This window comes from Mchenga conophoros, linkage group LG7 (assembly GCF_057382185.1).
Source record: "Mchenga conophoros isolate Kocher_MC1m ecotype Shallow Benthic linkage group LG7, M_conophoros_male_GT1.1, whole genome shotgun sequence".
Classification (NCBI taxonomy): domain Eukaryota; kingdom Metazoa; phylum Chordata; class Actinopteri; order Cichliformes; family Cichlidae; genus Mchenga; species Mchenga conophoros.
Window position 1 is genome coordinate 51,334,636 of NC_140532.1, and position 25,598 is coordinate 51,360,233.

Consider the following 25,598-nt stretch of genomic DNA (forward strand, 5'->3'; position numbering starts at 1 on the left):
CTACAATAACAAAGAGGAAACCCCAACAATCACATGACCTCCCTATGAGCAAGCACTTGGTGACAGTAGGAATGAAAAACTCCCTTTTAACAGGACGAAACCTGTAGCAAAACCAGCTGGAGGCTCAGGAAGGGGCAGCCATCTGCTGCGACCGATTGGAGGCGAGGGGAAAGAGAGAGGATAAAAGATGCACTGTCGAAGAGAGCAAGATATTAACAATAATTAATAATGTTAAAAAGGAACGTTGTGCTCACCTTATGCCAAACAAACGTCTTACTTGAAGTGAACATGAAAAAAGCTGTGATTGAGAGGTTTGGTGCTACAAAGTATTTGAACAATTTGATATATGTTTGCAACAACTTAACATATATATTATATGTTAGGTTGTGGCCTCAAAGATATCTATGTTAATACAAAATCTCCCACTGAACATCATTGGCTCTGCCAATGTGCGATACAGTAACTGGAGAATTATGCTAGATTGCTTTTAGTTTGATCGCATTCACTGGCTTGTGGGTGCCGTCAGAGGTACAAATGAGTGGGAACAATAAGTAATGTCAATCTGGCACCTTTAGTTATTAAGTTATTAAATCTGATTGGCAGTTTTATACATCATTTTATAACTTCTCTTGTGCTGCAGGCTGATTCTACCAGCTGATGCCAAGCATACATTCAAATCAGAAAGCAGTGGCACCACAACGTCTTGCCTGCACACACTCACATGCTTTATCCTCTTTACATCAATCCTGAGTACGTGGATCCAGATGTCAATAAAGCTACGTTCAGAACCTAGCTTGTTACACTTTTTCAATGGGCAGGTTATTTCAAACAGCTGAACAAATATCGCCATACACATAATATTACATTCACATGATTATTACATTTTCAAAGGTAAATAGTATTGCTCAGCAAGTGACATGATACTGGAAATTTATAGTTTTATCTAATATTAATGAATTGTTGTTTAAATAATAACAAACATAATATTTGTGTGTTATTCCAAGGCTACAATGGACAAAGGAGTGCATTTGCAATAAGGTGGTTAAGTTTAAGGCGTGGAATATCTTACAACTACTGGTTGCGGTGTCCATCATCAGTGTCAGGTTAGCTCAGAATTTATAGATTTCAATTTAAGCTGATAACACTTTGTAGTGTAATGTGCAAATTCCACCTTTATACTAACTTTATACTGGCTAGGGTCTGGAAAGCAGTCGTGATAGCTCATGTAAGATCTGCTCATATATCCACAAAGAGCAGTAAGCCTCAGAGTCCCAGTATCACTGGTCAGGTGATCACAGCCTGTCCACAAAGAAGAAACATCTACTAGAGCTCATTATACCGTGGAGCAGCCGTGGTGGGTCATCTAGTCATTGGAAGGTTGCTATTTTAATCCCTAGCTCCGGTCTACATGTTTACATGTGAATTATCCTTGGGAAAGATGTTGAACCCTAAGTTTCCACCCATGTGAGTGTGTGAGTGAATGTTAGACAAACACAGAATAAAGTGCTTTGTGATTGGGTGAATGAGGCTAAAAACAAGGTGCCTTTTACTTCAATTAAACACTCGAATGTGCTTTCTATGTATCAGTCCATAATACACATAAATGTGGGACTGCCTTTTGAAAATGCACAGCTTTTAATTCAATTAGATTTGCATAACAGGTTTACATGCAACTTAAAACAAGGTATATATTAATTGCAAGTAGGGCAGGGCAATATGGCCAAAAATATTTATCACGATATACATATGAAAATTTGCAACAACGATATCACTGACGATATAACTGATGCAAGACAAAATACTTTACAACTCCACAACTTTATTAGTGCAAAAAAACCCATCAATGTATTTTCACTTAAAGCAGCTGTTTTTTATGTGCATCAAAGCTAAAAATTTAACAGTGCAAATGCAAATTCCTTGCTGACAGTTTAACCAAAAAGCATTTCCAGTGGAAATTGGTCGACATATCCTCAGCATAACCATGTATAATATCCACAAAACTTAAGAGGTTATACGCACACAATAAGGCAGTATTATGTTGAAGCACAGTACGTATCACTCTGCGAGGCTCCTGACTACGATAACTGTAATGCTCCGAAAATCCATCAAGCGGTGCGGCTTCGTAGTATCGTACTAAAAAATTTTTTGACAGATTTTTGAGCGTCGTGTACCACATAAAATCGATTCGAGGTCAGTAAGCACAGCCAGAATTCCTACATAAGGCACACCGGATTATAAGGGGCACTGTCAATTTTTCAGAAAATCAAAGGATTGATTTTAAGTGTGCTGTATTTCCTGCTTGCATGGTCTACCAAAAATTGTGCTTTGTTGTGTATCTGACGGACGAAAGCCAAACCAGTTCCACACCACTGAAGTTGCACCATTTTTACAAACCAATTCTGGTTCATCCTCTTCATTCAACGATCCGCTTTCGCCCTTCTCATTCTCCGTCGCCGCCGTGCTTTTTCCACCATGTGCATATGAAAACAAAGGCACTACGCATGCGCATTTTACCCATATTCTATCGCAATATTTCATTTTCTTATCATTGCCCAACATTATATCGAACGGTATGATATGGCCCAGCCCTAATTGCAAGCAAGTCCTATAAATCCATATAAATACAAGTTAAATATCACTGTCACAGACAAAGGTTAAAAGAGCTCAGCTTTGGGAAGGAAAGAGATGGTGACTAAGATGAGGTGAGATGAGATAAGGAAGGAAGGAAATAATTTATTGCTTGACTGACTGATGAGAACACTGAACCACATTCATGTCAGGAGGAGTGTTGGTTCACCTGAGTTGATGAGTTCAATTCAAACTGGAAATTAGCCATGCTTTAGCTGTGTCTCCAAATATGGAAATCATAAATTTGCTACATTAAAGGTATCAAGACATCCCAAGTAAGCAGTAGGAAGCTGTTAAAGGAGCAAGAGTAATGTGTAACTAACTGATGGAGGTACGTTTGCATCAACCTGAGCTTAATCCTTAACTGCTTTGTGCATATTTGAACCACGGCACATCTGAGACAGGAGAGGAATGATGAGAGGGAGAGTAATACGGTAGTAAAACAAAAAGAAGATCAGGGTCTTGGGGAGCTGAATTGGGGGAATGGAAGATTGAGACCTTCAGGTTTTATATGTAGCACTTTGGAAGAAGATGAGAGAAGTGAAATGAATGTGCAGGCGCGCACACCCACACAAACGCACACGCGACTCCAAATCACATTTAGAAGTAGGGCAGCCTATCCTGCCAGCTCGAAAGCCTGCAGCACTTTCCTCAATCATTATCCAACAAACGATACTAAAGTACGATAGGCCCAGTTTTATCTGCCTACTCATGCTAAGGAAGAATGCCCCCAGGCAGAGAAGCACAACTTCCAAAGATGGCACGTATATTTTAAGTAATATGACAAACGGACACGTGGTCAAATAGACTTTTTTGTTGCGATTATGAAAAAAAGACTTTTAACCTTGTGTGTCTTTAAAAACTGCCGGCACATTATAGAAAACAGAGTGCTAATCTGAATACAGGGAGTGCAGAATTATTAGGCAAATGAGTATTTTGTCCACATCATCCTCTTCATGCATGTTGTCTTACTCCAAGCTATATAGGCTCGAAAGCCTACTACCAATTAAGCATATTAGGTGATGTGCATCTCTGTAATGAGAAGGGGTGTGGTCTAATGACATCAACACCCTATATCAGGTGCATAATTATTAGGCAACGTCCTTTCCTTTGGCAAAATGGGTCAAAAGAAGGACTTGACAGGCTCAGAAAAGTCAAAAACAGTGAGATATCTTGCAGAGGGATGCAGCAGTCTCAAAATTGCAAAGCTTCTGAAGCGTGATCATCGAACAATCAAGCGTTTCATTCAAAATAGTCAACAGGGTCGCAAGAAGCATGTGGAAAAACCAAGGCGCAAAATAACTGCCCATGAACTGAGAAAAGTCAAGCGTGCAGCTGCCAAGATGCCACTTGCCACCAGTTTGGCCATATTTCAGAGCTGCAACATCACTGGAGTGCCCAAAAGCACAAGGTGTGCAATACTCAGAGACATGGCCAAGGTAAGAAAGGCTGAAAGACGACCACCACTGAACAAGACACACAAGCTGAAACGTCAAGACTGGGCCAAGAAATATCTCAAGACTGGTTTTTCTAAGGTTTTATGGACTGATGAAATGAGAGTGAGTCTTGATGGGCCAGATGGATGGGCCCGTGGCTGGATTGGTAAAGGGCAGAGAGCTCCAGTCCGACTCAGACGCCAGCAAGGTGGAGGTGGAGTACTGGTTTGGGCTGGTATCATCAAAGATGAGCTTGTGGGGCCTTTTCGGGTTGAGGATGGAGTCAAGCTCAACTCCCAGTCCTACTGCCAGTTTCTGGAAGACACCTTTTTCAAGCAGTGGTACAGGAAGAAGTCTGCATCCTTCAAGAAAAACATGATTTTCATGCAGGACAATGCTCCATCACACGCGTCCAAGTACTCCACAGCGTGGCTGGCAAGAAAGGGTATAAAAGAAGAAAAACTAATGACATGGCCACCTTGTTCACCTGATCTGAACCCCATTGAGAACCTGCGGTCCATCATCAAATGTGAGATTTACAAGGAGGGGAAAAAAATATTTGTGAATGTGGAGATGTTATATTGGTTTCACTGGTAAAAATAAATAATTGAAATGGGTATATATTTGTTTTTTGTTAAGTTGCCTAATAATTATGCACAGTAATAGTCACCTGCACACACAGATATCCCCCTAAAATAGCTAAAACTAAAAACAAACTAAAAACTACTTCCACAAACATTCAGCTTTGATATTAATGAGTTTTTGGGTTCATTGAGAACATGGTTGTTGTTCAATAATAAAATTATTCCTCAAAAATACAACTTGCCTAATAATTCTGCACTCCCTGTATAGAAAACAGCACATTCACAGTTTCTTCTACAATGTTTCTGACTCATCTTTAAAAACATTCATTACACACTTCTCAGTCTTAACTGTACTCTCCTCCACATCGAAGATGAAAAACAGGTTTGTGGGATGCTTATTAGTTTGTTAAATAAGACTGAAATAACACATTTACATGAATATTTAAACTCTTGGCAATGCCACAAGTTAGACTGGCACATCCTGCTTCTCTCAATGCTCCTTTAAATCATTTGACAACTTAACTGTAGTTGAGTTTTGCCTTATTTAAACTTTTGTGGACATAATTGGAAAATACGCCATAAAATTGAATTCCTACAGCACTGAATTAGCATATTGTTCCTGCTAAAAACTGTTGTTTGCCTAGTGAAGACTGGGATGGAAATCCAATTGAGATACTTTGGCATGACCTTAAGCAGGCCATTCATCCTTAAAAATACTCAAATGTGGCTGAATTAAAGCAATTCTGTGAAAAAGAGTGGGCCAAACTTTCTCTACAGAGTTGTGAAAGACTCATTGCCAGTCATCCCAAAGACTTGATTGCAGTCCTTGCTGCCAAGGGTGAGACAACCAGTTGTTAGGTTTTGGGGACAATTACTTTATCATACAGGGCCAGGTAGGTTTGAATAGCCTTTTTGCCTTAATAAATCTAATATTAAAATACGTTTGATGATCTAAATGTAAGTGTGACACAGGGGCACAGCACTGTACAAAGCATTTAAACTGAGCTCAACCTTAAACAGCAACAGCAGTCACCACATGTCACTGAACCATGCTACTGCAGGTAACCATTTTTTCATTATGAAAAAAATACAATTTTAAAAAGTCAGTGAAGAACAAGACAAATGTTACGAACCTGTACCTGTCAGATGGTGTTCATCCCCGTTTCTCCTTGGAGAGTTGCACATACGCAGACTGGCTGTTCTGTCTATCTCAGCACAATGAGTGTTTTAGCAGGGGGGGTAATTTGGTCATTTGTACTGTCCTATCCACCTAGAACTGGTGTCTTTTCTGGCAGGAACCTGGCATATGTGTTCCAACAATACACAGAAGCATATCCACTTGCTGGTTCGTTGACTTTAGTTGTGTTTGTACTCGAGATTAGCTACGGCAGGCTTTGTGGCAGCATTAACAGTGGAAATAGGCAGGCTACAGGACCGCTCAGGTTCTGGCTATACACTTTCAGAGACCATACCACCGTAATGTAAATCATTTTATATCTAAAAACACACTCCAAATGAGTTTAACTGGTTAATATAATAAAACCTGAACTGTGTGCTGAGGTACAGAGTCTAATGGACATTGAATGCCTATGGAAAACTGTGCTTTCAGGCTGTGCAGCAGGATTGAGTTCATGGTTTTAGAAATGTCTTTTCCGTTGCTTCGGGTGAGTGTAGGGACATCAGAGTATATAAGACTTGACTAATTGTGGCGCTGAAAGAAAGCATAGCCTTAGGGATGATGATGAAAGGAGAAGCTTGTGTGTCTGTGCATGTGAAGCTGGTACTGGAGACAGGGACCACTTACTAGCCGTCTGTCCAACCATGTGAAGAAAGACTTGCTGTCCCTTTAGGATATTTATCTACCCCACACACCAGGAATATACACCACACTATCAGACAAAATCAAATATTACATAATAGCTAGTGCTCACTTGTGTTGCATATTTTGAATGTGGAATAAAGTTTCCGTGAATTAATTTCCAGTGAACGTTACAGTGAAGCTGCTCTCATGAGCACTTCAAACTGTTGAATTTTTACTACAAAATCAACCGAATTCCACTGAATTATACAATCGGTGGATTTTGTGAGGAGACAAAGCAAATCTGGATGAATGCTTCACATCAGGGTCAGCTTTGGTTCATTCTGAATGATGGTTACATATGACGAGGATCAAAGGTACAAATAACCTTCAGAATAAAAAGGTTTGATTGTGACAATTTAGAAACAAATTAGTCTCTCTCCTCTGCTCCACATTCTGCCTTGTTTCTCAGCATCCTAAAATTCTGCTATTAGTTTTTGCAAACTGCAGTACTGAATACAACTTTTACAAAGGATAAAGACAACTTGTCACATCAAAATAACCAGATGCTGCAGAAAAGAATAGCATTCATCCTGTCAGTTTGAGTATATTTAAAAATTTTGTTGGAATGTGTTCATTTGATTGATTTAAAATATATTTAGTAGCACGTGTAATACTAAGAACTGTGGCATTACAAAGGTATCGGTACTAGACTAATTGCACAGTGACTCAAGCTTGGCGACATCAACTTTACAAAATATAGATTTTCTATAGCTAAAATTCTTCTGTGCCACTTTTTAGTGTTACCAGGCTCAAACGCAGCAGGTCACAAATTGTAACTTTTTTACTGTTAATCAAGAAGACGGTACCACTGTTCACCCCGGGTAAACAAAAGATGAGTGCACCCTTTCAAAGCTGAGATCACGTCTAATCCACTACACATATAGGTCACCGACTATGCTCTTGTACATCTGCCATTAAGCTAGCATGAATACAAAGTAAAAAAAAGACAATAACCTCTCATTATTGTCCATGCCTCTCTGGAAACAGAGTATCACCCCCATTCACACGTGGTGACCAACCACCCCCACTTTGCTGTAGATCTACAACTGCCTGGAATTAAGCTGTGCTTTCATTTCTCCCCCGGCTTTCTGGGACATGCAGGGTGTGTAACTGTTTTGCAAAACTGTAACTCAGGAACTGTTCATGTTGAGTCCTGACTGCAGTTCAGTCATACCTGGCCATGTTATGTGATTATCTGAAGTGTTTTAATCTAACTTTGAGTCTACAAGAGGCTTTGAGCGAAATGCCTCATTTATGAACGTCACACTCATTCACAAGTGCTATGACTAAGTGGTATGTTTAGGAGCCTTCAGGCACGGGAAAACAGTTGTTAGGGCTAGTTGCCAAAATTTGACCTTTAAGAATTAATGGACGATGGAAACAGACTGGAAGGAAATGAATACTAATATTTCAGTCATTCTCTAAATGATTTGTGCCACTGCCAAATAAGTTGACCAGTATCACAGTGATGCAGTATGTTGTATGACAACTGAGTGAATGAACAAGAAGAATTAAAGAAGATGGTTAAAAACAAACGCACATGCTTTCGACTGCAGATTCCTTCAATCTGTCTGGTGACTTGATGGTTTTTGACATAGACTGTATATAAAAGATAGCCAGATCTCCTGGTTCTGGTGTGTTGAAGTATCAGTGTCTTCAAAGGGCTCCAAAGAAATCATTTGAGCGAAGCTGATAGTTGACAAATACTAGCTAGCTTTTTCTTGCTATCATACAAAATATCACAAATTCTAGAACAAATGCTAATTCATCCTAGATAACTTTCGCCACCGTCCTTTTGTGCATTCAACTGCAGATCAGTTTATATTGCTTGTTATAATATTGTCTTGGAAATGTTTCAAAAAGGTACAATACACACACAAAAAAAACTTGTAGACTTCCAGTTAAATGGCTCAGACTTGTGCAGGTGTAGCATAGACAGATCTCAGTTAGTGCCCATGGACCTGCAGTATCTATGTTAAGCACATGCTTTTGTTATGAAGGTGTAAATGAGCTGAATGGAAGTCTGTAGGATTTGAGTCATATTTGAAACCAGCCTCACGTGGTGTTTAGAGGTACTGCGGTTTTTGGGGTGTCCTTTTGTTAAACCCTGAAGTTGCAGCTTGATAATTGTTGACAAAATCCTGGGCTGCTGGGAGAAACTGGAAGAAGTAATGACAGTACTACACACCAATATTTACTTATTCAACAATCAGCTACTGTCATGTCAAAAACCAAAACAAAACAGTTGTTCTACCTACAGTCGGAGTTATGTCTGACTATAAAATAGGCATGATAAACAAAACTCAACAAAGTAAAACTAACTCATGTAAAAAGTTCTGCTGTACCCCGTGACAGGTTCATCCCCCTCGACAGCCCAATATCTGCATCTGACACAATCATGACAGTTCTGCAAGCTCTCAGAAGACTAACAGAATCAGCGAAGCCAAACTAAAACAGCAGGAACGTGGAAAAAAAAAAGTATCCTTCCTTCTCGCATGGCAGACAGGGGCTCTTCTCATGAGATGATCCAGACAGACGCAGAGACAAATGCAGAAAGAAAGAAAGGATGTAAAAACCTGACTGTTGGCGGTCTGGGAAAGGAAGATGCATCCTGAAAGACACGTGCGGGAGGCTTAAAATCCCATTAGGGCCGATCAAAATTCAAAGAGAAGCATGCGTAGCCTGCCCTCAGCCTAAAATCTATTCCTGTCAGCACTGAGTAGATAGCCAGAGATGGGCTAAATCGAGGCAGTCTATTTTGGTAGGGGAAGAGTGAGGGTATGGAAAGAAAACAGCAGTGGAGAGGGGGGTGAGGCGGGTCAGGGGAAAATGAGAGAGAATAGCCTCAAACTTGTTTTTCTTTGTAGAGAGTCTGTGGCCTCCTGTAAATAGCACACGTTTGTCTCCCAAAGAAATTCCATTACATACACACGCCCTTTTTCTGAGGCAGTGAGCCGTGGAAGACCGCAAATCTTTCCGTGTGGATGCAGCAACACCAGCCTTTGTTATTCTGCCTCGTTAATCGATTGTGGAGGTTGTTAGAATACAAGAGGTCTCACTATTATAGAGCACTCAACCTCACACACACACAGACTCGCAAACTTTCTATGTCACTGGTCACACTGAATGAAGCAAATTCAGACAAAACCAACACAGTATGACCAGTCAGCCATAATGGGAGGACGTCTAACAAAAAAAGCGACTCTGAAAAGATCCACAGGATACAAAATTGTGTCTATTCACTTTCTCTCCGTGGGAATGGCAGGTGTGTGAAAAAACAAGAAAAAAAAACCACCCAAAAACTAGCACGACTCCTGCGTTCTGTCAAACCCAGATCCACTGTTTATACAAAGATGATGGTCTGTGCTGTCTGCCCTTCCTCTCTCCCTTCTCATGTTTGCGCCTGCTTTCTCACATCCACTGAGACCAAAGAGATTAGCCGAGGGATATGAAACGACTACGGCTCTGCCAGCTACCGCATAACCCTGCTAGATTCCAGGACTTCCTTCTCCCAAGTCTTTCTCCCGCTGCCATCAGTTTATTCCTCACTCTCTTTAATCATGCTTCGCACCGCGGAGTCTCTGCTCAGTGCCTCAGCCAAACGGTCGCGCATTAAATCAAAGACGAGCCTCTTTGCTTTTGTAAAAAAGGATGAAGTGAAAATAAGGAAGGCTACTCAAAATACATCTATACAACGCTAATTACATTTCACTTGGAAAACAGACCTAAAACATAAACTCCAGGAGTATTTGGCACATCTGTGTTGACTTTATTCTTTTAGGTTGCTGTTTAGTTTTTTCTGACAAAAGCTACATAAAGGAAACAAGTTTGATTAAAAATGGTAGCTTTCTCTAGAAGGTCTGGTGAGTAGGCAACCATGTGTACGTCACACAACTCGGTTCCTCTACAACTGTTGTGGATGCTGGAATAGCTTAGAGCCCGACTGATATATCTTTAGGGCTGATATATTGGCCGATATTAGCTATTTGGCAATATATCAGTATTGGCATCTATAACAGCCGTTGCATGCAAATTTCTAAAGTTAAGAAGTGGTGATGTTGCATAGTTTCTCCACTGCTGGCAACATAGCAGCTGGGCAGTTTAAACAGATAATCCATGTCTTGTGACAATAAAGCAAGATTATTTTTAAACTGCATTCTTATATTGTCCTAAGTATTTCTTCTTCAGTCACCTTTCTCACTCACTGTGTGTTAATAGACCTTTCTGCACTGAATCATATTTGTTATTAATCTCTGGCTCTCTTCCACAGCATACCTTTTATCCTGGTTTCCTTCTCTCAGCCCAACGGGTCGCGGCAAATGGCCCCGCCCCTCCCTGAGCCTGGTTCTGCTTGAGGCTTCTTCCTGTTAAAAGGGAGTTTTTCCTTCCCACTGTCGCCAAGGTGCTTGCTCATAGAGGGTCATATGATTGTTGGGTTTTTCCATATGTATGATTACTACCTTACAATATAAAGCATGTTGAGGCAACTGTTGTTGTGATTTGGCGCTGTATAAATAAAACTGAATTGAATTGAATTAACAAGGCCTCAAAAATAACTACACATAACAAATTCTAGAGAAATGTTTATGCTTCACGAGTCTAAAAGAAAAAATATTGGCCCATATTTTGGAACAAATATGTGTATCAGTCTTAAGTGTGTTTTACGCCTGAATGGGGCTAGTGCAAAGGCAACCTCGTGGACAGCCTGTCTACCTGCAGAGAGTGTTTGTTGTCAGATGGAGGCGGCATCAAAACTATGTTTGACGATTGGTCTGTGGGTGATTCCGGCTTGTTCTATGGTTGTTCTGTCAACCATCTGCAGAGAAGAGCGAAGTTCTAAAAGAGCTGAAGTGGGACTGTTCTATAAAATGGATTTTTGATCTTTGATTACTTTTTTTTCTATGCAATGAATTGAAATAAGTGCAAAAGAATAATAATCAGGTAAATAGGGTGGTACAGTGGTAACGTGGTGAGCACTGTTGCCTCACACTATGAGGGTCCCATGTTCAGCTGGGCACTCTCTATGGGGAGTTTACATGCTTTCCCTGTGCCTGGGTACACTTCCATGCATGTTGATGCATGTAGTTGTGAACACATGAAAAAATCTATAAAAATGATACCAAATTGTTTGACAGCCACACTATCATATTTACAGTCATCAGGAGACTATTTGACACAAATCAGAGCTTTAATAATTTCCTATTACGTCATATTTTTTTTAAATACACTAATAGTTGCAGCTTTAGCAGCTTTCTTTGGCTCTGAAAGGAAGTGAATATACAGATATGTACAACCCCAACATGTATGCATCCGAATGAGAGCGCACTCTTAGACATGAACATGAATAATCACTAATGACAAATTGTGTATTTTTATATGGGAGCTTCATAAATACATAGTAAACAGATCTCACTGTGTTGCAAGTGTTGTACATTTTTGAAATGTACAAGATGATCTTTTTCTTGTAGCAACCAGCAGCATCTTCCTTCCTTGTCTGTACCTGCAGCCTGTGCTGTATCACCCTTATGATCATGTTTACTCTACACCTTTATTGATTTACAGGTTTGCTGGAATTGTGGTAAATTTAGAGGTGTGTTATCGTCACCCCCCAACAGCTTTCACAGGTTTATAGAGCAACCCTGCTTTTTTCCAGATGTAGGGTTGCATTATGTTTATACAAATGCGGTTGTACAAATGTTTATACAAATTTGAAGTTCACACTATTGCAGTGTTTTAAATTTACCCGAAAAGGGTAAAACATAGAACCCCCAAGAGATGCTTGCATGAGTGTCCTTAAATCTTGTGCATTTTTCAGGGGGGTAAATACACATTATGACTTTTTAGTAGCTCACACACACTCGGCTAAAGCTAAGAGCTTTGTCATGTTTGAACCAAGCACATCTAGTGAGTCACACTTAGATTACAGGACCAGCCTGGCTGTCTGATTTCGCTTTGTGTTAGCTTCCTGATGAAACCGCCGGCCTTCTGGGGCAAAGATGATAGTAACAATGATATGATTTTATAGCTAGGAGGGGGGGGGGGGTCATCATCTTATACTATAAAGCTGATTTGAGGAAAAACAAACAAAAACTATCCGCTCAACAGAATGCAAAAATCAAAAGCCACAGGCTGAGTTTGTTCAAAGGCAGTCACAACATGTATGTATACGCTTCCTCCCCATTTTTCAAAGAGGCAAAGAGACACAGCAAAGAGAGCCACACAATCCACCTCAGCCCTTTTACTTTTTCATCCTTGCATTGTTTTCCCACGTCAGAAGCCGTGACACGCTGTCCAGGCACCACATGCGTCACTGCCTCCTCGGAACAAATACCTTCTGACAACAGCATGCTCTTTTTTTTTCTACTGTGTGTGCGATTCTCCTATTATTGTAAAGGTAGTTTCTGTCCTCCATCAAGGCCCACTCACCGCTGGACTCACACACTGATGAGTGTGTGAGTCTGTGTGTGTGTGTCTTTGCTTCCAGGCTTAAACATAGGATGACACTGTCTTTGGCTCTTACCCTGATTCTCCTCATGGCTGCCACGATCTCCATCCGACTGTTGGGCCTGGGCACGTCAAGACTACCCACGTACTGCAATAAACACGCAAACACACATACACAAAGCATCAGCGTCAGGTATTGTCCCATTGAAAACAGCTGCACAATTAATATTCCTTAGCCACAAACTGAGATCAGTGTATCCAATCCCTCGTGCTTCTACTCCCAAAGCCATTCTGCCTTCACAAGATTAAATGTGCAATTTCTTTTTCCATTTTCATCCTTGGAAGATAAACAGCCTCCCGAAGACAAGTGGGGGGGGGGGGGGGGGGTGTTATCAAACGGCACCAAAATTAGGGATCACTTAGACTGTTCACTTCAATAAAAGAAAAAAGCCGTCTTCACCGAGCCTCCAACATGTGGTACTGCTCGCCCCAGATCAGCTAACACAGCCAATCACAGATTTTCTTTGCAAAGTGTCAAACAGGGTGTCTCTAAGACAAAATGTGTTTAATGTATGACAAAAAAAACCCCAAACAAAGCAAAGCTATGCCTTTTTAATGAGCTCTTTGTGGCTTGCATATATTTGAATACGCGCCTGTGTAATTAAGGGGCTCTGGGGACAATGACGCCTTTGATGTCTCTATCATTTTACAGTAAACTGTCTGAGATCTTCAGCAACACTGGCCTTAATTTATTGCTTACTTGGTAAATAGGATTTTCCTTTTTTTAAATTTAATAACTCATTGTCTTGTGTACATTCTGCAGCTCATGGTGTTTGAATTTAGAAATGCATCATGCATATTTTTCTTTTTGTTTGTTTGTTTGGTTTTTGTTTGGGGGGGGGGATTCATCTTTTATATTTTACTGTTTTTATCTGACTGAAAAGTGTTGTATATTCACAGTAAATATCAGGTTTGTGCTGAGGAGTTATGGGACACTCAGCGAAAGAAAGGAACAGTGACATCACCCTGCTGCTGAGCAGGCCCAGTGAGATACAAGATACAAGCACCCATGTGAATGAACTTTGGACCAGAAACACTCCCTTTTTTTTTAACCCTTTCGGTTTGCTGATCAAACGGAACAACAAACAGACTCAGAATACAGTTAAAGACGCATGTGCCTATGACTCACACAGCGATTGGTCCATCAATATGACTTTGTGCAAAGTGCCAGATATTTGCTATTTTCAGCTTCTTTTCCTGTTTCACATAAACGGAAACCGAAACTTTTGAAGTCCTGCACTGTTAATCTGACAAAAACAGCGGGATCTAACATCACTTCCACATCTAAGAAAACAGATTTTGTTTTAATTATCTGTTCGCATCTATTGCAAACCATTACTGCTATTATTGGAAATAATCTTAAAAAAAAAAAAAAAGCAACCAATGATGAAAGCAATCACGAGCTGCATCTCCACTATAAAAGCAATCATTAAAGCTGAATACTGTCTGGTTTCTTCGCGATCACCTTAATAATTCAGCAAGTTGGGAAAAGCTCCCAAATGCACTCAAAGCATCAAAAATGATCATCTATCTTTATCGGCTTTTAGACGATTGAGTCATCCCACATCTGCTCTGAGTCCCGTCTTTAACATTTTAGACTTTAGATGTATGCGTGCACTAATAAATGTGTGAGGTTGAGGACCTGCAGGCAAAGCTACCATGTGTTCAAACTTCAGCCCAGTGCACCTGCCGCTCCAGCAGCACACAGCAGGCTCATGTAACTCTGAAAACACTGCATATTAAGGAGGTTCGGGCTCTCTCCGGACTTCACCTTTGCTTGGAAATATATCCCGTGCTGGTAAGCTTCCTCGTTGTGGAGCGGCACCCTCGAGTCCGCCACATCATCCACCAGGTTGTACCTGTTCCTGGTGGGCATCGCGGCTTTCCTGACCTCCTCTCCCGGCACAGTAAACACGGTTCAACCGCTAAACAAACCGGGCTGGAAGCGCTACAGTCCCCATGTGTGCGCACGGCCCGGCTCCAAGAGCGAATTCCCGGCGGAAACGCGGTCCATCGTACCCGCTCCGAGCGTCAACAAGGTCCCGGGTCCTCAAGAAGGACAAAACTGCGCGCCTCTTTTTTTTCCTGATACAAAACACCGAAAAGACACTTGAGCGAATTCTTCTACACGCAGTAAGCCTCTGACATACAGGAAAACAACACGGATGTCTGTTTCCCACCGGGGAAATCCAACGCTGTTTCGCTCTGCAGGTGATGTTGCCTGCTGGCTGTGCTTTTTTCCCCCTTTTTTTGAATCCCGTCCTGTTGGTGGGAACGCCGCTCTCTCTCTCTCTCTCTCTCTCTCTCTCTCTCTCCACAAAGCACAAAGCAGGTCCCTCACTGGAGTGAAGTCCCCAAGCATGACGCAACCCAGGAGCTGGGAGGAAGGCCGACGACTAAGTTGGTCCTCCCCTGGGGACATGAACCTTAGAAACCTTTGGAAACCGAAGGTGGGTCTGCTGTGGAAATAAAACTGTAATTAGCTGCTAATCACATCTGGATCACATTTACTCACATTTACATTTTGATCTTAAGTGGGTCGAACCAGCGAGACTGCACGTTCTGTCAGTGTGAAGAAGTTCAATTATGCGTTTAATGCCAGAGATATCTTAAGGGGGAAAAAGGTGAGATTTCATCTGTATTTCTCAGTTCTTCTACACCCGCTTCTCAGCGGTCATTGAATTTGACTGATAATATTCGCAGCAGGTGTCTTCTACATGATAAAGAAATGCTAATGTAATAAATGAAAAAAATCTTCGCAGTCTTCGCGAGTCTTCGCAACTAAATTTCAAGGAACTTACTGTGGACTCTTTGTTAAAATAAACGAAATTTCTATTGTAAACATTTTAAAAACCCATGTCTATTTATTGCTTATTTACTCTGGTGTAGTATGGATGGCTTGGCTTGTAAAACTTACCTAAAAGTCCAAAACGTGTGCCCTCCTTCACACTTTCCAAAATCATCCAGTGGGCCAGATTTCAGTCTTTGCTGAGCAGATTTTGGTCCCTGGGCCTTATGTTTGACACACTTGATGTAGGCTATAGAATAGATCCACTTGCACAAAAGTTCTGTTAAATATCATGCATTGAATGAAACCCCACTTAAAAGTATGACTGATACAGTTTGGAAAACCATCAGACCACTCAAAACCCTCATGCCATATATCCGCTTATTTCTTATTTCATCATCCAGTGGCTCTGTTGGACCATGAGCCCTGGGCTGTTTTTCTCCACATTAAAGACACTTTTCAGGTCTGATCAGCTCATGCTGCTGATTAAATGGCTGGGATTCACACACATCAGCCCTTCGTTTTCATCAGCCCTTTGAGTTTTCTAACCAGAGCCTCTGTGAGTCTGTTATAAGACGAGCTCAGTGAGCCCCCTTTGCATGCCTGCATGATAGTTTTTGATGGTTGCACAGTGGCATGTCATTTTACACAATGTATGGCTTATTGCACCTACATTATAATCAGCCCAATCCTTTTTGGTCACATTATAGAACAGCAGTGTTATATTTGTTGCAAACTCTGATGCCCTCTTGGCCAGACGACTCTTTAAAAAAACATTTTTAATGTCAATGAATTGAATTGAGGTTTGCAAATGTGAAAAGGACTGATTACATTTGGAAACAGCATATTACATTAATATTAATAACGTGACATTATGAGTGGGAGCTGAGGCCCCCTAAAAGTTTGAACCTAGAATCGCCCCTGCCTCATATCATTCCTAATAAATAGATTTAACACGTTTCACACATTGTGAGCCATCAAGTCATTTACACCAGTTTAAATATACTCTGTCGTTTTTTGTTTTGTTTTGTTTATGACAAATACCGGAAATCAGTTTTTGGTTTCGTGATGTGAGAAACAGTGAATAGAGGGTTAATTGTCAGGGTGCTCTTATCAGCTACCGACAGCTGATAAGAGCGTCCTGAGAAATTAACGTTAAGCCCAGTGAGCAGTCTGTAAGAGGAACATCATGTTCAGTATCATTAAAGCATCAATAATAAAGAGAGCCATCCTTTTGTAGTACTAGTAGTAGCCGCTAATCTATTACATAATTAATTACTGCGTTAAAAACTAAGTTAAATCCTCCAGACGTCAAATGAAATTATGTCCTATCGCCCTCTGCTGGCCGTTTACTATAAGTTACTGAATTTTAAAGGTAACTTTGCCTTTTTTCCAGCTGTTTTTCAAGAAAAAGTAAACTTCTTTTTCTTGAACTTGTCGCCTTGTTCTCCAGAGACAGCAGAGCTAGAGACCTATAGAGACTAATCCTTGTAAATCAAATGACTGAATGAATGAATATGCATGAATGTGAGAAAGTGGAAGCCAGGTGACACAACTAAATCCCACTAAATCGGCACTTAAAGGGCAAGAGCTTAAAAGTGAGAGAAGAAAGTCTTGTGACACACAACACTTTTTTTCTCACATAATGCCATTTTAATTAATTGGTGACAGATGGGTAGAATTAACCTTGATTCATCAAACAGGCATTAAGCATCTATTAAACCTCCATGTAAGGTCAGTGCTGATGGGGGGGGGGGGGGGGGGGGGATCCAAGCAAAGAATCCATAGAGGTTGTGGTTAAGCTGGAAATTTTTTGGGGAAAAAACTACTTTGAAGAAATATCAAAGACAGTAAAATGCAATTTTTCCATTAATGATAAAAATACTGCATTCCTATTGGCCATTTAGAAGGTGAGTTTGGATCACACCTGATACAGACACAATGAACTGCATAACCTGCTAGCAGCTAAATCCTTTTGATTGTATTCACACTTTTCTCTGGTTCTTATAAGTTAAATTGGCAGTCACCGTGCTGTATGTGTTTTGGTTCTTTAGCCGTCAGAATTGTTGTCTGAAGACCAACAAGGATACCTAATGGATTTACTTTGCCAAACGGATCATCATGGCCTTGCCGTATTGGTCCATTTGATCGACCTTTGTTGTTATTATTTATTTTATTTTCAGTTGTTACAGATGGGACAGACATGACTGAGGGATAGGAAAGGGAGAAAGAAAGATGAAGGAAAAGAAAAACAGAAGGGAAGAGGGACAGTGAGAAAGGGCACTTAAAAAGAGACAGAAGAGAAAAAAAATCTCCTGGATCACCTGTTGAGAGAAAAAGAAGAGAAAAAAACAAAACAAAACAAAGCAACATACTAAACACAACACCATCACGTTAATGTAGCTAAGTGTAAACAGCAGTAAATACTAAATATTGAATGTTGTTGTGTAGCAAGCAGGACTGACAGCGCACAATGTGCTTGGAAATAGCAGCCAATAAAGGTGTAGTTTATGTCTATGAACAGTGAACACCCGTGTGCACACCTGTGTGGATCAGCGCGCTTGTATTCAAAAGGTTTCCCCATGTAATGGTCTGCTAGAGGATGTAGAGAGCCATAGCCCCGTCCCCCAGGGCATGAAGCAGGCATGGAGGAGATCCAGGCTCCAGACATCCAGAGGCCCCCTACGTCCTCCAGCACAGACCCTCCCCCAGGCCTGCTGCACGCAGCCACAAGGAGAACACCCTCTAAGAGCAACCAGAGCCACTAACCAAGTTATGACCACAACCCCTGGGTTAAGCCCTCCAGGGATAACGTCCCTAGGGGTTCTTCAGACGCCCTAAGCCGTCCCAACCTCCACATCAACCACAATGGCGAAGGCGGGACCAAACTACGACCCCCCACCCCCGCTAGGTGATGGAGTCGATCAAAGGAGCCCAGAGGGATTGATCTAATGTGGTGGTAGAGGCTGTCTCGAGACTAATGTGATCTATTAGATGGTTTCTATATTGGCTAGAATTAAGATTATTTTTATTTTTCCTGCTCATGAGGACCGTTTTCTTGGTGATGCATAGGGCAGTAAAAACCATGTGGACTGTATTAGTTTCTGTAGTGACATCATCCAATTTGCCCAACAAGCACACTAAAGGGAGGTTGGAATTTTACATTTGAGACAATTTGATAAGTCTTCACATATCTCGCGCCAAAACTTCTGCACTGGTGGACAGAACCAAAGAGCGTGGATGTAATTGTCTGGTGTATTGCCTTGACAGTGTGAGCAGTTGTTGGAAGATGTAAAGCCCATCTGGAACATCCGATGACCTGTATAGTGCACTCTATGAAGTATTTTGTATTGTATTAATTGCAGACTGGGATTTCTAATCAATTTAAAGGTTTTTAAGCAAATCTGAGACCAGAAGTTTTGGTCTAAGCCAACTGACAAATCTGCTTCCCACTTTGCAATAGGAATGGATATTGATTCATCTATTTTAGAAAGTGTTCTGTATATTTTAGACAATAATTTAGGGGATTTAAGTGTAAGAAAGTGTACCACACTTGGTGGTGTTTGTAATTCGGCTTCACTGGGATTAAATTTCTTTTTTACTATGGATTTAATTTGTTGATATTCTAAAAATCTTTTCTTGTTGATCCCATATTGTATAACTAGTCTGTCAAATGGAATAAAGTCTGTTCCTTCTACTATATGTTCTAAGTATTTAATTCCTTTACAACTCCATTCTGGAAAATTAATCATATTATTGTTTTGTAATATGTCAGGGTTGTTCCAGATAGGTGTACGTTTGCATGGGATTAATGAAGACTCCGTTATTTTTAGAAACTCCCACCATGCTGTCAGAGAAGAGCTGATGTTGATGCTTTTAAAGCATTCATGTCTTTTGATGTTTGAGCTGATAAATGGTAGGTCAGAAATCTCTAGATTATTGCATAGTGCCTGTTCAACATCTAGCCAGGGCTCATTTAAGAAGGTACGTTTTAACCATCCTGAGATGTACTGAAGCCTGTTGGCTAAGAAATATTGTTGAAAATTAGGCAGATCTAATCCTCCTCTATCCTTGGTTCTTTGTAGCGGTTTTAAGCTGATACGCGGGGGTTTATCTTTCCAAAGGAATTTAGAAATATACAAATCAAGAGATCTGAACCAATCTTGTGATGGTTTGTTAGGGATCATCAAAAATAAGTAATTTATTTTTGGCAAGATCATCATTTTTATAGTGGCGACCCTTCCCATGAGTGATATGGGTAGAGATTTCCATCTAGTCAGATCGCCTTCTACTTTCTTTAGAAATGGGATGTGGTTTAATTTAGTTAAGTCTGAAAGCTTAGGAGAGACATTAATACCTAAATATTTAATATTTCCAGATTGTAGTGGGGCAGAAGAAGAATTATGGAAGGAGCAGATAATTGGAAGAACTGTAGATTTTGACCAGTTAATTGAAATAATCTGAAACTCTTGAAAACCAGTTTATTAGAGTGATTACCTCAGAAAGGTTGGTTTGTGAGTTTTGGAGAAAAAGCAACACATCATCCGCATAGAGACTGATTTTATGTTCTATGTTCTTACATTTTATGCCCTTAATTGTTGCAGCCTGTCTAAATGCTGCTGCTAGTGGTTCGATAAAAATTGCAAAAAGTGAGGGGGAGAGTGGGCATCCCTGCCTGGTGCCCCTCAGGAGACAGAAGCTGGAGGATGTCTGGTCATTTGTTCTGACACAAGCTGTTGGGGAATTATATAATATTCTTAGCCGGTTTATGAAAGAGTTTCCAAAACCAAATTTGTGTAAAGTTGCAAATAAAAATTTCCAGTTAACTCTGTCAAACGCTTTTTCTGCATCTAGAGATAATATTGTGGTTTCAATTTTTTTACTGTATGAGTAGTCTATTAAATTAAGTAATCTACGTGCATTTGTTGATGAGTGCCTACCTTTTATGAAACCAGTTTGGTCAGGATGAATTAAAAGGGGGGTTATCTTCTCTAATCTTTTTGAGAGAGCTTTGCAGATTATTTTGAGGTCTGCATTAATAAGGGATATTGGACGATAGCTTGAGGGAAATAAAGGGTCTTTGCCTGGTTTTAGCAGGAGACTAATGTTTGCAGAATTCATATTTGGTGGTAGTCTGCCATTTTCCTCGATTTCCTGCAACATTCCGTGGAATACTGGTGCCAGAATTGTCCAGAATTCTTTGTAGAATTCTGAAGGGTAGCCGTCTGGACCTGGAGCCTTATTATTGGGCATGCTTATCAGGGCTTCCTGGAGTTCACTTGGCGTCAGTGGTGAATCCAGTTCCATTGCTTGACTGTCTAGTAATTTTGGAAGAGTTGTGTTGTCAAGAAACTGATCAATTTCATTTTTAAATGGGTGTATTTGTGATGAATATAGAGTTTCATAGAAATCCCTAAAAATGCTGTTTATTCTTCCAGGGTCATATATTGTGTTTTCAGATAAATCTTTAACAGCACATATAGTTGTTTTTTCTTTATTTATTTTTAACTGGTTAGCTAGAAATCGACCTGATTTGTTACTGTGTTCAAAATTCTGCAAGCGAAGTCTTTGGAATTGTGTTTTTTTATTAATACTTTCATTTAATTCTAGTTTTGTTTTGCATATTTTGTTCATTATTTCTTTATCTTGGTCGCACACGTAGGCTTCTTCTAAGGATTTGATGGTTTTTTCTAGTTCCTGAATATTTTTGTTTTCTTCTTTCGTTTTGTGTGATGAGAAAGAAATTATTTTACCTCTCATCACAGCTTTCCCTGCTTCCCATAGAACAGATGCTGATGTTCCGGGAGTGTCATTATAGTCTAAATATGAAGACTATAATAACCTTGGACTAAATTTCTTCATTTAGTCCAAGGTTGAGGTCGCCTCGAAGAATAAGTGTGCAATCAAGGTGTTCAGAGAGTGCACTAAAAATCCGTGGAAGAATGAGGGTTCATCAACATTTGGACCATATATACTTACATAGCTTTTTGTTAAATATTGATAATTTAATAATAAGGAATCTACCCTCTGGATCTATAACTGTATCGAGTACTGTAAAATTACAGTTTTTATGTATTAAAATTGCTACTCCCCTTTGTCTAGAATTATAACAGGCTGCAAACATATTAGGAAACTCAGGTGTTTTAAGTTCGTTTAAACCTGTGACAGGCCTGTGAGTCTCTTGTAATAAAACAACATCTGCCTGTAGTTTTTTAAGCTGGTTAAATATCTTTAACCTTTTTTCTCTGGTGCCAGCTCCATTTACATTCCATGTGACAAACCTTAGTGTGCCCATAATTGTGTGTGTATGTCTAATGATGTACGGTGGGAGCTTCTTTTAGACGGGTAAAGAGAATGTGGAAACATCACTTGTTTGTAAATAGAAAGAGAAAAAAAATGTGTGGTGAGAGGCTCCATAAGTCTGACTATGTGTGTGTATATTCACTAATATGAATAAGCGTGGCTTGTGTGTGTGTCCTATAAGTCTGTGTGCGCTGTGAGGCTGTTGTAAATGTTCTGCCGTTGAGCGCATGTGTTTGCGTGACCGTGGTGTGTGAATTGTTAGTTTAGGTAGCCCTAGTTATCATTTACAGTCATTCACAGAACACCTTGAAACTAAACACAACTAAAACTAGCCCTTTCTCCATTACAGCTCACCACGTGTGAACATGTGTCTTCCATTTTATTGCATTCTATCTATCGTGTTCCTCTCTCTACACAGTGTGTAATTAAAAGTATTGTATCTTTGCTATTATGGTAATGACATCCAGTTAGACAGAAAAGTTCCATCAGTAGCAGCAGCTATCGGAGTGGTGGTTTTTTTAATACTTTTGCAGGTTATTACGCAGCCTATCAGTCTGTCCGTGTGAGACAAGATGCATTCTCAAAACGTCAGATTAAAATGAGCTGGATGGTCAGTGTGCTCTGACTGATAACGTCAAACATGCGTCTTTTCTTTCTGACTGAGCATTAGCTGAGATGAGCATTGCTTCTCTCAGGTCTGTGTGACAAATGTGAAGCCACAGCTGATAAAACCCTTCAAGTCTCGCCACTTGGCAGTCATCTTGTCATACGCCTGGGTTTTTATTTTGATTGATTGATTGATTGAATCTTTATTTTGAACATGTTGAAAAAGTACAACAACATAGAATTAAAAGAGACAAATGAACAAAGCAAAACAAAAGGAAAACGAGCAACCACAACTACAAATAACTTTCATGTTCAAAAAGGAGCAGGAAGAAGCATAAGCTTACCGGTATTTAATCCCACCCCTTTTCCACTATCTAGTAATCAATAGACTACATAAATACCTCCTTGCAATTACATTATATGTCATGTGTATTTTTTTTTATTATTCATTTTTATATATATATATACATATATGTTTCTATCTATCCATACATACGTATATACACATACGCACATATACACATTTTCAATAACCCCATTAACACCTCAAAGGATACACAACCTACAAATATATATATACCCATACCAACATACCCGTGCACCCGCACACACATGAAAATATTAGACAAGAACACCCTATCAAATCTCTACCTCTTCCCTGTACCCTGTAAAAACCATATCTTTAAATCGCTTTTTAAACTGCGCCATGCTCGGATATTGCTTCATATCTTTACTTAGTCTGTTCCACAGCTTCACTCCACACACAGAGATGCAAAAACTTTTTAATGTTGTACGGATACGAGGATGTTTTAAATTTAATTCCCCCCTCAAATTGTATCCCCGTTCCCTTTTAGAAAACATTTTTAGAATATTGTCAGGAAGCAGGTTATTTATTGCTTTATATATAATTTGTGCAGTGAGAAAATGAATCAGATCTGTGAATTTTAGAATTTTTGATTTTAAGAATAGTGGATTTGTATGATCTCTGTAACCAGTTTTATGGATTATCCTTATGGCCCTTTTTTGTAATAGAAAGATTGATGATAGGGAACATTTGTAAGTATTGCCCCAAACCTCTGCACAGTAATTCAAATACGGTGCAATCAGGGAACAATAGAGAATGTGGAGTGATTTGTGGTCCAGAATGTGTTTTACTTTACTCAAGATTGAAACACTTCTTGAAATTTTGTTATGTATATGATTTATATGAGACTTCCGGTTTAATTTATCATCTATAATCACACCAAGAAACTTATGTTCAAGTACTCTTTCAATTTCCACACCACCTAAATGAATCTGCACTTGTGCATTTCTAAGGGAATTCCCAAATAAGATTATTTTAGTTTTACTTAGATTTAGCGATAGTTTGTTCCTGTTAAACCATTTTTTAATTTTGCACATTTCTGAAGTAATTGTATCCAGCAGCTCCTTTAGATTCCCCCCGGAACAAAAAATATTTGTGTCATCTGCAAATAATACTAATTTTAATATATCAGATGCCTTACAAATATCATTTATATAAATAATAAATAATTTTGGACCCAGTACAGAGCCTTGTGGAACACCACAAGCAATGTCCAAGCATGATGAGGAATGGACACCCAGCTTCACAAATTGTTTCCTGTCACTTAATAATTTTTCACCCAGTGCAGTACAACCCCCCTGATCCCGTACCGTTCCAGTTTATTAATTAATATGTCATGATTGATTGTGTCGAATGCTTTCTTGAGATCCAGAAATACTCCAGCTGCATACTGTTTCTGATCTATAGCATTTGTAATCTCCTTAATTGATTCGATTAATGCCAGAGATGTTGATCTTTTTGATCTGAATCCATATTGACTGTCAGAGAGTAATTTATATTTATCTAAGAATTTGTCTAATCGTTTATTAAACAGGTTTTCTAGGATTTTGGAGAATTGTGGTAGTAAAGAAACAGGCCTGTAATTTGTGAAGTGGCGTCTATCTCCGGTTTTATACAGCGGCACAACTTTAGCTATTTTCATTTTGTTTGGCACTTTTCCCGTCTGAAATGATAAGTTGCAAATATATGTTAGAGGTCCTACAATTCCTTCAATGACCTTCTTGATGATTTTCATGTCAATATCATTACAATCAGTAGATGTTTTATATTTACACATGTGTACAATGTCAACTATTTCTTTTTCCTCCACTGATGTGAGGAACATTGAGTTAGGGTTCCTATCAATCAGGTTTTCACTACAGTCTACTGATGGCAGTGACTCAGGAATTTGTTCTGCCAGTTTTGGTCCAATATTTACAAAATAATGATTAAAGCTGTTGACCTTATCAGCAGTGTTTTCCATAATATTGCCATTGTCGATAAAGTATTGAGGATAACTTTGTTGTCCAGAATTATTTTTAATGATACCGTTTAAAACATCCCATATTCCCTTCATATTATGTTTATTGTTGTTCAATATTTTACTATAATTCTCCTTTCTACATACACGTATAATATTGGTCAACTTATTTTTGTATTTTTTATATTTATTTTCAGCATCTTTTGTTCTTTGTTTTAGGAATTCCCTATAGAGTGTATTTTTCTTTTTACATGCATTTTGTAAACCCTTAGTGATCCATGGTCTATGTGAATATTTGTGCTTTCTGTTGTATTTTATTGTTGGACAGTTTTTATCATACAATTCCATGAATATTCTTAAAACACAGTTAATTTTAAAACATGAATTATAGGATCATCAACCAAATTAAATTAAAAAGCCAAATTATATTAAAAGAAAAAAGTTTACTAAATTTACTGGGTGGTGTGGTGGTTAGCACTGTTGCTTCACAGCAAGAAGTCCTTGGGTTTGAATCCACCATCTGGTGGTGCTTGCATGCTTCTCCCATGTCAAAGGAGCTTGCAA

General features: G+C 39.5%; 1 protein-coding gene across 2 annotated transcripts in view; it reads right to left on the reverse strand.

Annotated features, from left to right (window-relative positions):
- LOC146571079 (carboxyl-terminal PDZ ligand of neuronal nitric oxide synthase protein) overlaps positions 1 to 15,308 on the reverse strand; it is a 52,421-nt gene extending 37,113 nt beyond the window's left edge. The window contains exons 1-2 of one of the 2 annotated variants that reach the window (XM_085280043.1): positions 14,785 to 15,308; positions 13,030 to 13,101 (exon numbers count right to left, since the gene is read on the reverse strand). In XM_085280043.1, the coding sequence (XP_085136169.1) occupies positions 13,030 to 13,101; positions 14,785 to 14,889 (177 nt within the window). In that variant the 5' untranslated portion in view covers positions 14,890 to 15,308. Of the gene's footprint in view, positions 1 to 9,085; positions 10,048 to 13,029; positions 13,102 to 14,784 lie in introns of those variants that run through there. The other variant, XM_085280044.1, reaches the window with a different exon arrangement.
- Between the last annotated feature and the right edge of the window lie 10,290 nt (positions 15,309 to 25,598).